Source organism: Trachemys scripta, chromosome 6 (assembly GCF_013100865.1).
Source record: "Trachemys scripta elegans isolate TJP31775 chromosome 6, CAS_Tse_1.0, whole genome shotgun sequence".
In the NCBI taxonomy this organism is placed as follows: domain Eukaryota; kingdom Metazoa; phylum Chordata; order Testudines; family Emydidae; genus Trachemys; species Trachemys scripta.
The window spans coordinates 87,519,558-87,531,721 of record NC_048303.1 but is presented as its reverse complement, the minus strand read 5'-3'; the positions used below and the strand labels follow the sequence as shown (position 1 = coordinate 87,531,721).

Here is a 12,164-nt window from a genome sequence, read left to right as displayed (position 1 = left end):
GGAAAATCAGGATGGAAAACAACTTTACAGGGTAATCAGATTCAAAGAGCCCAGCCGAACCCCCTCTAGCCTTAGGTGCAAAGTTACAGCAAATAAGGTAAACCCTCTAGCAAAAGGAACATTTACAAGTTGAGAAAACAAAGATAAAACTAACACGCTTTGCCTGGCTGTTACTTACAAGGTTGAAATATGAGAGACTTGTTCACAAAGATTTGGAGAGCATGGATTGATGTCCGGTCCTCTTAGTCCCAAGAGCGAACACACCCCCAAACAAAGAGCACACAAACAAATGCCTTCCCCCCACCAAGATTTGAAAGTATCTTGTCCCCTTATTGGTCCTGTGGGTCAGGTGTCAGCCAGGTTACCTGAGCTTCTTAACCCTTTACAGGTAAAAGGATTTTGGTGTGTCTGGCCAGGAGGGATTTTATAGTATTGTACACAGGAGGGTTGTTACCCTTCCCTTTATAGTTATGACAGCTTGTTTGAGCTTAGAACAGAAATCCTTGTTTTTTCCAGCAGCCACCCTTTCCACCTCGACAGCTGTATGGAAAATCATGTCTGGCTCTAGAGCCTAGCTTATTTAGCAGACATTTTCTTGAGGATTAATGCCCTAAATTTGTCTCTTCAAGGCCTCAACATAACAGTTTTCAACGTGCAAGACCAAGTTGAATCCATGATAAAGATGTTGCGGTTCTGGGAAAGGTGTTTGGAAAACAATCAAACAGTGTTTCAGTACTCTTCATGACTTCCTGGCAGAACATAAACTTCAGTTGGATCAGTGCACTAAAACCAATATCACTGCACACCTAAAAGGACTTTGCACAACGTTCAGGGAATACTTTTCAGCTATGTCAGGCAATAATGACTGGATTTGCAACCCCTTTGATGATACCACTTTCTCAACGCAGCTATTGAGCACTGAAGAAGAGAAATTGATTGAAATTTCCGGTGATTACAAACTGAAAAGGAGTTTCAGAAGCCAGTCATTGATCAACTTTTGGATGAGTTTAAGTAATGAGTACCCCGTGCTAACAGAAAAAGCTACTATAGTTTTATTACTGTTTTCAACATACTTATGCGAGAAAGCATTTTCCTTGTATGCACATCTGAAAACTGAATACAGAAGCAAACTCAGTGCCGAACCAGACCTGAGACTTTATCTTTCTCCAGTGGTTCTGGACTTCCAAGAGCTATGCAGATCAAAGCAAGTGCATCCATTTAAACTTTAAGACTTCTTATGAGAAATGAAAAGGGAGGTGGATATGTTTTGCTGTTTCTAAAATTAAATAGGCTGCTAGTGTTGTTTTTTAAATTATTATGAAGAACAAGTTTAAGCTTTGGTATAGTCGTGCATTGTTTGCCTGGGCTGCTCAAGACCCAAATGCTTGTGGAAGAAATTCTTTATTTGAATTGGCTTCTTAAATACCTTCATGCTGGTTCATGTCTGGTACTCTCTGATGAAAGATGTAGTAGCCTTGTCCTAGAACAGGCTTTATTGAAGTGATCTGAGCTACAAAAGTGAAATCTTGGAAGAGTGTTGCCGTTTTCATAATGTAATAAAATTAATAATGTGATAATAAACAGTGTGTAATAAGCGTCATAAAAAAAAACAAATTATTTCCAAGATCACTGCTTCTATAATTTATGCTCAGACAAGGGAGAAAATCCCTGGAAATATTCATTTTTAGGGGGGGGGGGGGGGGGGGGGGGGGGGGGGGGGGTTTTCGTGAGATTTGGTATTTTCATGAAAGGGGTTCGCGGGTTGTAAAAGTTTGGGAACCACTGACATAGGGCGTACTCAATGTGAAAACTAATAAAAAGCCTCTTCATAGAAGTAAACCAAAGAGAATTCTGTAACATGTTTATGCAGCAACATTTAAATAATTACATACAAAAAACATACATTAAAACATTATTAGGGTTGCAAAGTCAAGCACTCAAAAGTTATGAAATGCCAGAAACATGCATTCATGGTCCTTAATTACATACTACCTTTTCCATAGGACCCCTGCCTCATTCAGTGTATAGGATGGACTATTTTCCCTTAATGAGGACCTAGTCAATATTTTATGGTCTCCTCATTGTTCAATATATGGCCATATCCACAGGAAGGAACTGCAGGAAGATGGGAGATCAGCATCTTCAAAGACCCACTGTCTTTCCTAATGGCCCATCCAGGCTGATTGCATACTGTCTGGTGGGCCTTCCCCAAGTATACACAGTTGCAATTGTTACATAGTCAATATTCCTAACTTCAGATACAGAAATGATACATGCATACAAATTGGATAATTACATTCAGTAAATTACAACCTTTCAAATTCCTCACATGACCCATCTTGCATAAAACATATCTTAGTTATGCCACATTCATATCATAATATTTCTATGAAGAATATGGGGGCTTAACGTCACACTGGCATTTCCTAACTTTTTGAGTGTTAACTTTGCAATTTTAATCATGTTCTTTTAACAGTTTTTGTGTTGCAATTTCCTAGATTTTTTAGAAAAGCAAACTGAAAAAGCAGAAATTCTGTCATATAGTAGCATGCTGACACCCACATGGTTCCTCAGAACTGGAACCTCTAAATCTACACAGCTTCCCCTTGAGCTAATGGAGTGACTGATAGCAATGGTAGGTCATCAGAGTCTATGTGGTCCAACAGTAATGGCAGGTGAGACACTGGTTTTCACAGGTATTTGCTGATGGCAAAGGAATAGCAAAGTTCTGGGATCTCAAGCTTCATTTCAGGTTCTGGAGGGGTGTGTGCTTGAGTGGACACACACTCTTCTGACCATTCCCTCCAAACTTGATACTACGGCTCCATCCCCTCCAACCTGTCCCTGTCATACCTCTTCCTCCTCCCCTCCCGCAAAGCTTTGTCCCAGTCCCATTCTCCTTCACTACCCAGTACCAGTCTCCTTGCCCAGCCAGTCCTAGTCTTTGTCCCACTTTCGCATCTTGTCTGATGTCTCCCTTCTCTGCCAACACTTGCTCCTAATCCTAGTTTCACTGCCTGGGCTTTTCATCCAGTCTCAGTCTCCCTCTCACATACACCCTTCTTGGCTCCTTGCTCCAATGTCCCCCCCCCCGCTCCTAGTCTAATAATAATAATAATAATATATGGAGATATACTTATCTCATAGAACTGGAAGGGACCCTGAAAGGTCATTGAGTCCAGCCCCCTGCCTTCACTAGCAGGACCAAGTACTGATTTTGCCCCAGATCCCTAAGTGGCCCCCTCAAGTACTGAATTCACAACCCTGGGTTTAGCAGGCCAATGCTCAAACCACTGAGCTATCCCTCCCCCCGACCTCTGTGATCCTCCTCTCCAGCTATCTGGCTCCCAGTCCTCCCTTATCTCCACATTTCCCTCCCCAGTTCTCTCCACCTCCACTTTCCCAGACTCCTTGTCCCCATCTGCTCCTTTCTCTCCCCCAGCTCCAGATTTCAGGTCAGACAGCTTCCTACTCTACACTGCCTTAGTGTCAGCACTGAGAGCACAGGAGAGACAGGCTCCCTGCTCTCAAGTTCCCATGCCCAGCCCTAACCATGCTCAGAGCAGCTTGCAATTAAAGGGAAAGCCCAGCTTCATGCCTGTACCCCTAGGCTGGAAGGAACATGAGAATGGTGCATGCACAGTCTGGTCCACAATAGGAGCTATGACAGAATGGAACTATGCAGTTTCCCCTTCCACCAAGCCACTCCTCACAGCCGATTTACGCATAGAACTGTGACATTTCACAAGGGTAACCAAGGTTGTGAGGCACCTCACTTACCACTGCTGTGAGGAGGTCTTACTGCGAGGAAGTCTGATCTGTGCAGCCATGTCTCAACTTCCTAACTCCACTGGCCACACAAGTACTCCCCGCTCAGCCTCTACTGTCTAGGTCAGTGATAGGTACACTCCAATCCCATAGCCCATAAGAAAGTCTGCAGAAAAGAATCATTACTTTTTCATGGACCTTATGTCCATTAGGGCACGGCTCCTTTTCTGGCAACCTTATTCACCCACTGACGGGCTATACTATTATGTTCACCACTTTTACAAGACTATGATAAATTTTGTATAAAGTATGCCTTGTGAGGTTTCATTTGAAAAGTCAGAATCTGCTGAATGTCACATTATCCTGGTGAAATATGTGTAGCAACACTATAAGTGAAGTTAAAAGATTCTACTGTATGATTGTTACTGAAATATGTTGTGACTCTGGGTAGAGCCCACAAACCAGTTTTTTCAGAGACAAAGACACACTGGCATTGAAAAGCTATCACCTGCCTAAGTGGCCATTCTGCACCAGAGGGAAGGTGTGAATAAGAAATGTATATTGCATCATAAGAATGGTTCAAACCTCACACCCACAAAAGTTTGCCTGTCGCCTGCACCCCAGCAGGGTGTAGTCCTGACAGAGGGGAGGGGGGCATAAGAATGTGAGACAGTAGTCTTCAACTTACTTCTCCAATCTCTCTGCTCGTGACATTAAAGAATACCTGAAGGACACTGAACTAAGGGGGAGGAGTCCCAGTCTGAAAGGAAACCCAGCCTGTGAAATTTACTGCAGCGTATGGTGAGACAAAACCATTTGCTTTTAAGTTCACTTAGCTTGGTAAGTTTGGTTCCAAAAAAAGTAAAATGCAAGCTAATACCTATCCTGAAATTTATGCATCACTTGTAATCACTTAAAATCTATCTACACTTATCTTATTGTTTTATCTTAACCAATGTGTTTGGATTAGTATGGAAAACTCCATCGGGGATAACAAGGTTCGTGCATTATTTTCCTTTCATGAAATGATGGACTTCCTATGAGCTTGTATTGTTCAGAAGGATACTGAACCATATAAGACACACATTTCTGGGGGGACAAGGCTAGGACTAGGAATCTGCAGGAGTTGCCCTGTATGTAATTCATGAGCGATAGGTCAAAGTGCTCAAGAATTTAGTTAGGAGTGAATTTGCATGCTGAAGGCTGTGAGAGCAGGCCAGGAGTGGATGTTCTGACAGCAATGCAGTGTAAAAAGCACTCCAATCTAGAGAACTAAGGGGACACAGCTGTTCAACTGTCCAGATTGTAGCCTGGGTAATGTCACACCCACTTTAGGTTTGGGAAAAATAATCTCACTTCCCAGAAGCCCCTGACAAGTAAGAGCACCATCCAGATGCACAAAAGCATCAGGTTTTCTGCCTACCAGATAAGGACCACAGAGGAGGCCTAGGTAGGCTGAGTGAAACCAGGAACAGCAGCACTAAACTGCCAATCTAAGAGGAAGCTCAGTGAGAATATAGCAAAGAGGCAAGGAGAAAGTTCCATTTGCTCTGCTTAGCTCTGAGTTTCCAGCAAGTGGGAAGGGTAATCAGCCTAGCAGGGAACCGTCACATGAGTAATGACTTGAGAAAAGAGGGCCGGGAAGAAGGACACTGCTAAGCATCATCATCAGCAATCTCTCGATTCGAGGATGATCTCTACCACAGATTTACATATGAGTCCTGAGATGACTCAGGAGTACGTGTCTGGAACCACAGATCTGCCTGCAGTAGGTAGAGACATTTCCTGGCAGGTCAGCTGCCTGCTCGGAGAAAGTTCTTTCTTTTTCCTTCCTTCCCCCTCTCCCTCTTTTCAGCTTCAAGGGCAAGGTGCGTCTCCTTGAAGCAAGCTACTGCCTGATGGTGGATGTGGTGCCACTGAGGTCAGTTGGTAGCTTGCTCCTCCCAGCTTGTGATGTCCATGTCAGTTGTCTTGAGATACACTTTCAATGTGTCTTGGTAGCGTTTCCTCTGACCACCATGGTCATGCTAAGCAGGCTTAAGGCCAACCCTCAGTTTGTAAGCATTATTTCTCAGTCCTCAGATTAGAGATCTGTGGTGACTAGTGAGAGAAGAGACTGGGTGGCAGTTTTTCCATAGATAGGAATCTCCGTAGTATCTCTTTGTCTAAAGGTATGCAATAGTTTAATTTTCCAGTCAAGTCAGAGTAGGATGTGTAGCAACTGCTAAAGAGACATGCAAATTTACCACCAGCAGAGGCTGCAAGATACTCTGATTTGATTTTAAGAGGCTGAATAGAGCTTGGAAGTTAGTCTGCAGTCAGGTCACTCAAAGTAAAAACAAGCTATTTTTGCCTGAAACAAGCAACAATTCATGTTGCCTGCTGAGCCACAGTAGACTTGGTAGTAAAATAATAACTATAGTTTGACTACATGCTGCTGCAAACAAAATTTGATTTGATTTTAGGAGGGAAACAGCCTCCACTTAGAAACTTTATTGCCCTTGCAATTGAAGCTTAGCTGCCACCAGGACCAAATCAATCACACTATTTAACACATTTGTATAAAATACACATGCAGACTTTATTAATTAAAAATATAAAAATATCTAGTACATCAAACCACCCTGCTGGATTTGGATAACAAGAGTCAATTTGAATCAGTGGAAAGTAACATTGAAGGATCTGGGCCAAGTAAGTAAAACGCACGATACAGAGGAGTATGAAGAGGAATATGAGAAATTCAGATGTATTCACAGAATTCACAGGCAGGAAAATACTCGTGGTTTCATGTCAGAGACCAAGGGTGAAATCCTGGCCCGACTAACTGCAATGGGGTCACAATTTCACCCTAAATGTTTTGCGTAATTTGTTGCAAGTATGAGATACTCTTCAATATGGCTAGTCCTCTTATAAGTGAATGTAAAAGACATTGTGTGTAAAAAAAACATTAGAACAAATTCCCTGCATGAAAACAGTTCTGTTGCTCATGTAACATGCATCGCTTTGTCCACAAGCAGCTCCCATTACTATATGGCTGTAAAAAGCATCATAAAGAACACCAAAAGCTGTAACAAAACAGAAGCTGCTTACTCTTCATTACGAAAAACTTTTAGAAGCCAAAAGGTATAAGTTGTCATATTAAGACAACAAAAGTTCAACAAAGACAGGTAAATACGTGCACCTACCTGGGGTATTTGGTACAGAGTCAAAGTGACAATTGGATAGCACGGCATGCTTAGCTCCACTTCTGGGCTCCAACTTAACCACAACATTAGTTATGTTTGCATAGTAACTGGTAAAGCCACCTAAGAAGTCAATGCTGAAGGAGCCTGTTGGCCTCTGTATATCTACAGAAATCTTGTGTGCATCACTGCTTTCGCTTTCAATTGCCTTAATTTGTTCTAAGAGGTAGTTAACTGTGAGAATTTCATTTTCTGGACTTCCAACTGTCCTGGGACCAACTGCCGTTATATTTTCAAGATATTCCCTACAAGAGATAAATTGAAACATTAACAATGCAGATTTCTTGTAACAAATGCATTCAATATGCAACTTGGCCACAATTTGTACATTTTCAGACACCCTTCCACTCCATACGCTAAGCAGAAGAGGCTTAAATCACGTACCATGTACTGCATCTGAACACTGCTAAAATTCCTAATGCTATTAAGGTCAAAGATCTGGGTACACTTTTGCTCAGTGCCATGTTGCCTACCAGAACCAGGGAGAAGTGTGACAGCACTAAACACCCCCTTTCTGTGTAACAATATGACAATCCACTTATTTTATCTTTCAAAATAAGAATATCAGCATAGAAAAAGCATGGAGAGAGAGCAAACTGTCAAGTAAGTTATTTGCTTTTTGATGCATATATATCACACACCCCAACCCCATCCCCCACAGGTCTGAACAAGCACATTCTTTGTAAGATTTACAATGAGCCAAATAATAGATTTATTTTACATTTATTTCAATTTGTCAAACACCTTTCCCAAACACATTAGAACAATTAAAATTTAAGATATACAACACCAAAAGAAATACACAATTTGATCACCCAAATCAGGGGTGGGCAAACTACGTGCCACATCCGGCCCACGGGACCACCCTGCCCGGCCCCCGAGCTCCTGGCCCAGGAGGCTAGCCCCCGGCCCCTCCCCTGCTGTCCCCCCTCCCCCACAGCCTCAGCTCACTCGCTCCGCCGCCAGCACAATGCTCTGGGCAGCAGGGCTGAGAGCTCCTGGGGCAGCGCAGCTGCAGAGCCCGGCCTGACCCAGTGCTCTGTGCTGCATGATGGCAGCATGGCCCAGCTCCACTGCCGCCAGTGCTCCAGGCAGCGCGGTAAGGGGGCAGGGAGCAGGGGTTGGATAGAGGGCAGGGGAGTTCGGGGTGGTGGTCGGGGGGTGTGGATGGTGGTCAGGGGGAAAACAGGGGGTTGAATGGGGGCAGGGGTCCCAGGGGGGCAGTCAGGAAGGGGGGGTTGGATGGGGGGACAGGGGCTCCAGGGGCAGTCAGGGGACAGGGAGAAGGGTTGGTTGGATGGGGCAGGTCCAGGGACAGGAAGTGGGTGTGTGTGGATGGGGCAGGGGTTCCAGAGGGGCCATCAGGGAACGGGGGGGTTGGATGGGGCAGGAGTCCCAGGGGGAGGAGGGGCCACGACCCTCTCCCCTAACCGGCCCTCCATACAATTTACGAAACCTGATGCAGCCCTCAGGCCAAAAAGTTTGCCCGCTCCTGACCCAAACGTTAACACAATATTTATTCACCACAAAAATAAAACCTACGAGAATGCCAAAAGGAAACCGTAGCTCTTAAATATTTAGCCCATATTCTCCCCAGGGTATGTCTACACTGCAAGTGAGGGTGTTAGTACAGGCAGCCATACCCACGCTAACTTTAATTTAGCTAACATGGGTAACAACAGTGGCCATATCTACACTACCACTTATGTTGGCAAAACTTATGTCGCCCAGCGACGTGAAAAACAAACCCCTAAGTGACATAAGTTTTGCTGACATATGTGGTTGTGTGCACAGCACTGTGTCGGCAGGAAAGTTTCTCCCACCGACATAGCTACCGCCATTCGTTGAGATGGTTTTGTTATGTTGACAGGAGAGCTCTTGACCATCATAAAGAGGCTACACAAGTGGTCTTACAGCAACACAGCTACATCAGGACAGCTGTGGCACTGTAAGCTCGCTAGTGTACGAATGGCCTAAGATAGACAGACTTTGCTGAGTGGCAGAAAAGTTAACAATGTTAGGCTCTGACAGACCAAGGCAGGAGTTCCAGAAATGAATGTTCTTCATGAACATTCGAAGCAATGATGCATCCGAAGAAGTGAGGTTTTTACTCACGAAAGCTTATGCCCAAATAAATCTGTTAGTCTTTAAGGTGCCACCAGACTCTTTGTTGTTTTTGTTCTTCATGAAGACAACTGACAGCAACTCCCTCCCATTTTCCCAGAATTATAATTCTTCAGGGCAGCAAACGTGTCTATATGTTTGTACAATGCCTGGTACAATCAGGCCTCAAAGCACAGTTCCACTCTGAATATTGATAAATAAAAAAATAGCAATTAGATGTTTTCCTTTTGTTTTCTCAAAATTAAATCTGCTCAGTGGCAAAAAGTAAACTTTTACTGCTTTTTAGTCCTGTTAGCCATATACGGCCAACACAGCTAAGAGAGATGGATTCTAGTCCCTGTGTTTCATCAACAGAATTGTACAGTAGAACCTCAAGTTACGAACAGCAGTTACACACTGACCAGTCAACCACACACATCGTTTGGAACCAGAAGTATGCAATCAGGAAGCAGCAGAGATGCATGCATGCATGCACACACACACACAAAGAAGCAGCAACAAATTCAGTACAGTACTAAACTAGTAAAAAAAATAAAGGGAAAGCATCATTTTTCTTCCACATAGTAAAGTTTCAAAGTTGTAGTAAGTCAATGTTCAGTTGTAAACTTTTAAAAGAACCCTAATGTTTTGTCCAGAGTTAGGGAATGGAGGTTGTTCCAAGATGTTTGTGATTCTGAGGTTCTACTGCATGTCCAATTAGCTACTCTCTGAAAACTCTGTGAAAGCATTTGGACTGCTCAGAAGTCAGCAAGGACAGAATCTTTGTGGTGGGGATGGGGATGATGTGTGAGAGAGAAATCACCTACTTTGACTCTTAGTGTAGCTCTACACTGCAATTAGACAGCTGGCCCACATGGCCAGTACCTGATCCAGGAGTGAGGTGGAGAGGTCCGGGGGCAGGGCACTGAGGTGCGGAACGGGGAGAGGGGGGCGCTGGGAAGCACGTGGGGGGCAGGGGCGCTGGGAGGGACGGGGGCGGGATGAGGGGACATGGGGGGGCGGGATGGGGAGGCCCCTGGAGGGGTCGCGGACACTGCCCGAACCTGACCCGGGGAATGTCGAGGCGCTGGGAGGAAGGGGGCGGGATGGGGAGGCCGCGGCGCTGGGAGGGACGTGGAAGAGGGAGGATGGGGAGAGAGGAGACGGGGCAGGAGGAGGGTCGCGGGCGCTACCCGTACCTGGCCCGGGGGGCGCTGAAGTCCCGCGGCCCCGGCCGGCGCAGCAGCTGCCGCAGGGAGAGCTGCACCAGGGCCCGCAGCGCCAGCAGGTAGAGCAGCACCAGCAGCGCCCCCCGGGCCTCAGGCAGCAGCCGCCACCGGGAGCCGCCGGCGGGGCAGTCCCGCTTCTTCCCACCTGGGTCCGCCTCCCTGCGCCCCGGCAACGGCAGGGGCTGCGGAGCCCGGGACTCCCGCTCTCCGCCAGCAGCGCGGAGCCGCCGCACGGCCACCGCCGCGCCCCGCTCCATAGAGAGACCGAACCGGCACCGCTCGGCGGCCTGCGCGGCGGCTGCTCTGCAAGGACGCTACGGGGCCGGAGAAGGGTCAAACCAGCTCGGCTAGGGCCGCCCCACCTGGATTTCGAGGGGGAGGTGCCTGCTTCCGATGAGTCACATGGGGAGACACCGGCAGCCATTCCCCCCCCTCCCCAGGAAGCTGGTGAGGGTGAAGATGCCCCGGGGCCCTCGGGGGGATCAGGGGTGGACCGCGCGCTGCTGAGCCCGGCGGGCCCTGGGCCCTGCCTGTGAGGGCTCCCTGCCGCCAGGAGCGCTAGGAAAGCAAAGGCCGGCTTGGTTCACGCCCCCAGCTCAGCTCAGCTCCGTTCAGTATGTTCCTGCCCTGGCTGCCTGTCGGCCAAAGAATACAGCACAGGAGTCTGCTAGTAATCTATTGAGCCCGTCATAAACTAGGTCGAGAGAGGCCAATTTTCAGACGTGCTGGTCATTCATAACTTCAGCTGGAAGTTGAAGATGGTGAAGCCAAGGGCAGTTGCAGATAATCAGCACCTCTGAAATTCAGCCCCTACGTGCCTCTTGCTCTGTGACTGGGTCCCTGGCTGACACTGATGATTGGTTGTAGTGAGTCAGGACCAAACCCGGGCAAGTCTCTCAGAGGGTAGAGCCCTGGCCCCCTTCCAGAACTGGCCCACCAGACACCTTCACTAGCTGTCTTTTTAGCATACGTTGAAAGACTCTTCTCTTCCAATTAGCCATTCCCTTACCATTTGGGGCCCTCTCTCATGTTTCTGGTGTCTCCTGTATTAGTATCAAATACCTTTTGACAAATGGTTTGCCTTGATGGTCACTGCTATTCCATCTTTGTCAGCTTCCTTGGCTCCGTTCTTTAACTGATTTTATTTCTTTTAGAGGTTTACTACTTCAGTTTAGTCTAAGATGCATTTGATCTGTGCAAGGCACCCTATACCTGGATTAGTAAATAAATATATAATAAATTGGTCCAAAGTTTGACAGACCTGAATAAGCCCCTGAGGGAGAAATTCCAAGCACCTCCATCTTCTTTCCTCCCTGCTTGTATGTTTTTCCATCTGAGTCATAGAATCAGCAGTTGTAACACCTCTTGGCTAAACAAACAGACAGGCCTGAAAGAGAAGGGACAGGTTGAAATGCAGTGACTACATTCCCAACAAACTTAAAGTATTTTTTGTAAGTTTCCATATTCTAGTAGTTCAGTGTCTCTTTTTACCTGATGCAATTCACACGTTGAAGTCAGAGTATGTTTATAAATTTCACTGCAGTCTGTTTCAGAGTAGCAGCCGTGTTAGTCTAGTCCATGAAAGCTTATGCTCTAATAAATTTGTTAGTCTCTAAGGTGCCACAACTACTCCTGTTCTTTTTACTGCAGTCTGTGTCACTACACAACTTTTTTTTTTAAAGGCTTCCTGGCATAGTGCTGGAGTTAGTGCATTTCTTTCTTTATTCTTTCCATTTGTTCCTTATTTGTTTTCTTTCTCTCTCTCCAACCCCACCTCCCCCACCCCCACTCCCACAAAGGGAACACTATCGGCAGGGCCAGC

General features: G+C 46.0%; 1 protein-coding gene across 4 annotated transcripts in view; it reads right to left on the bottom strand.

The window, feature by feature from the left end:
* The window catches only part of ERMP1 (endoplasmic reticulum metallopeptidase 1), a 55,332-nt gene extending 44,429 nt beyond the window's left edge, over window positions 1–10,903 (bottom strand). Inside the window, exons 1-2 of one of the 4 annotated variants that reach the window (XR_004646215.1) lie at window positions 10,313–10,663; window positions 6,954–7,255 (exon numbers count right to left, since the gene is read on the bottom strand). Coding sequence is in view for 2 of the 4 variants with exons in the window: in XM_034774329.1 (XP_034630220.1) it covers window positions 6,954–7,255; window positions 10,313–10,599 (589 nt within the window). In the remaining 2 variants the exon portion in view is untranslated. Of the gene's footprint in view, window positions 1–6,953; window positions 7,256–10,312; window positions 10,664–10,704 lie in introns of those variants that run through there. The other 3 variants (XM_034774330.1, XM_034774329.1, XM_034774331.1) reach the window with 3 other exon arrangements.
* Window positions 10,904–12,164: the final 1,261 nt, after the last annotated feature.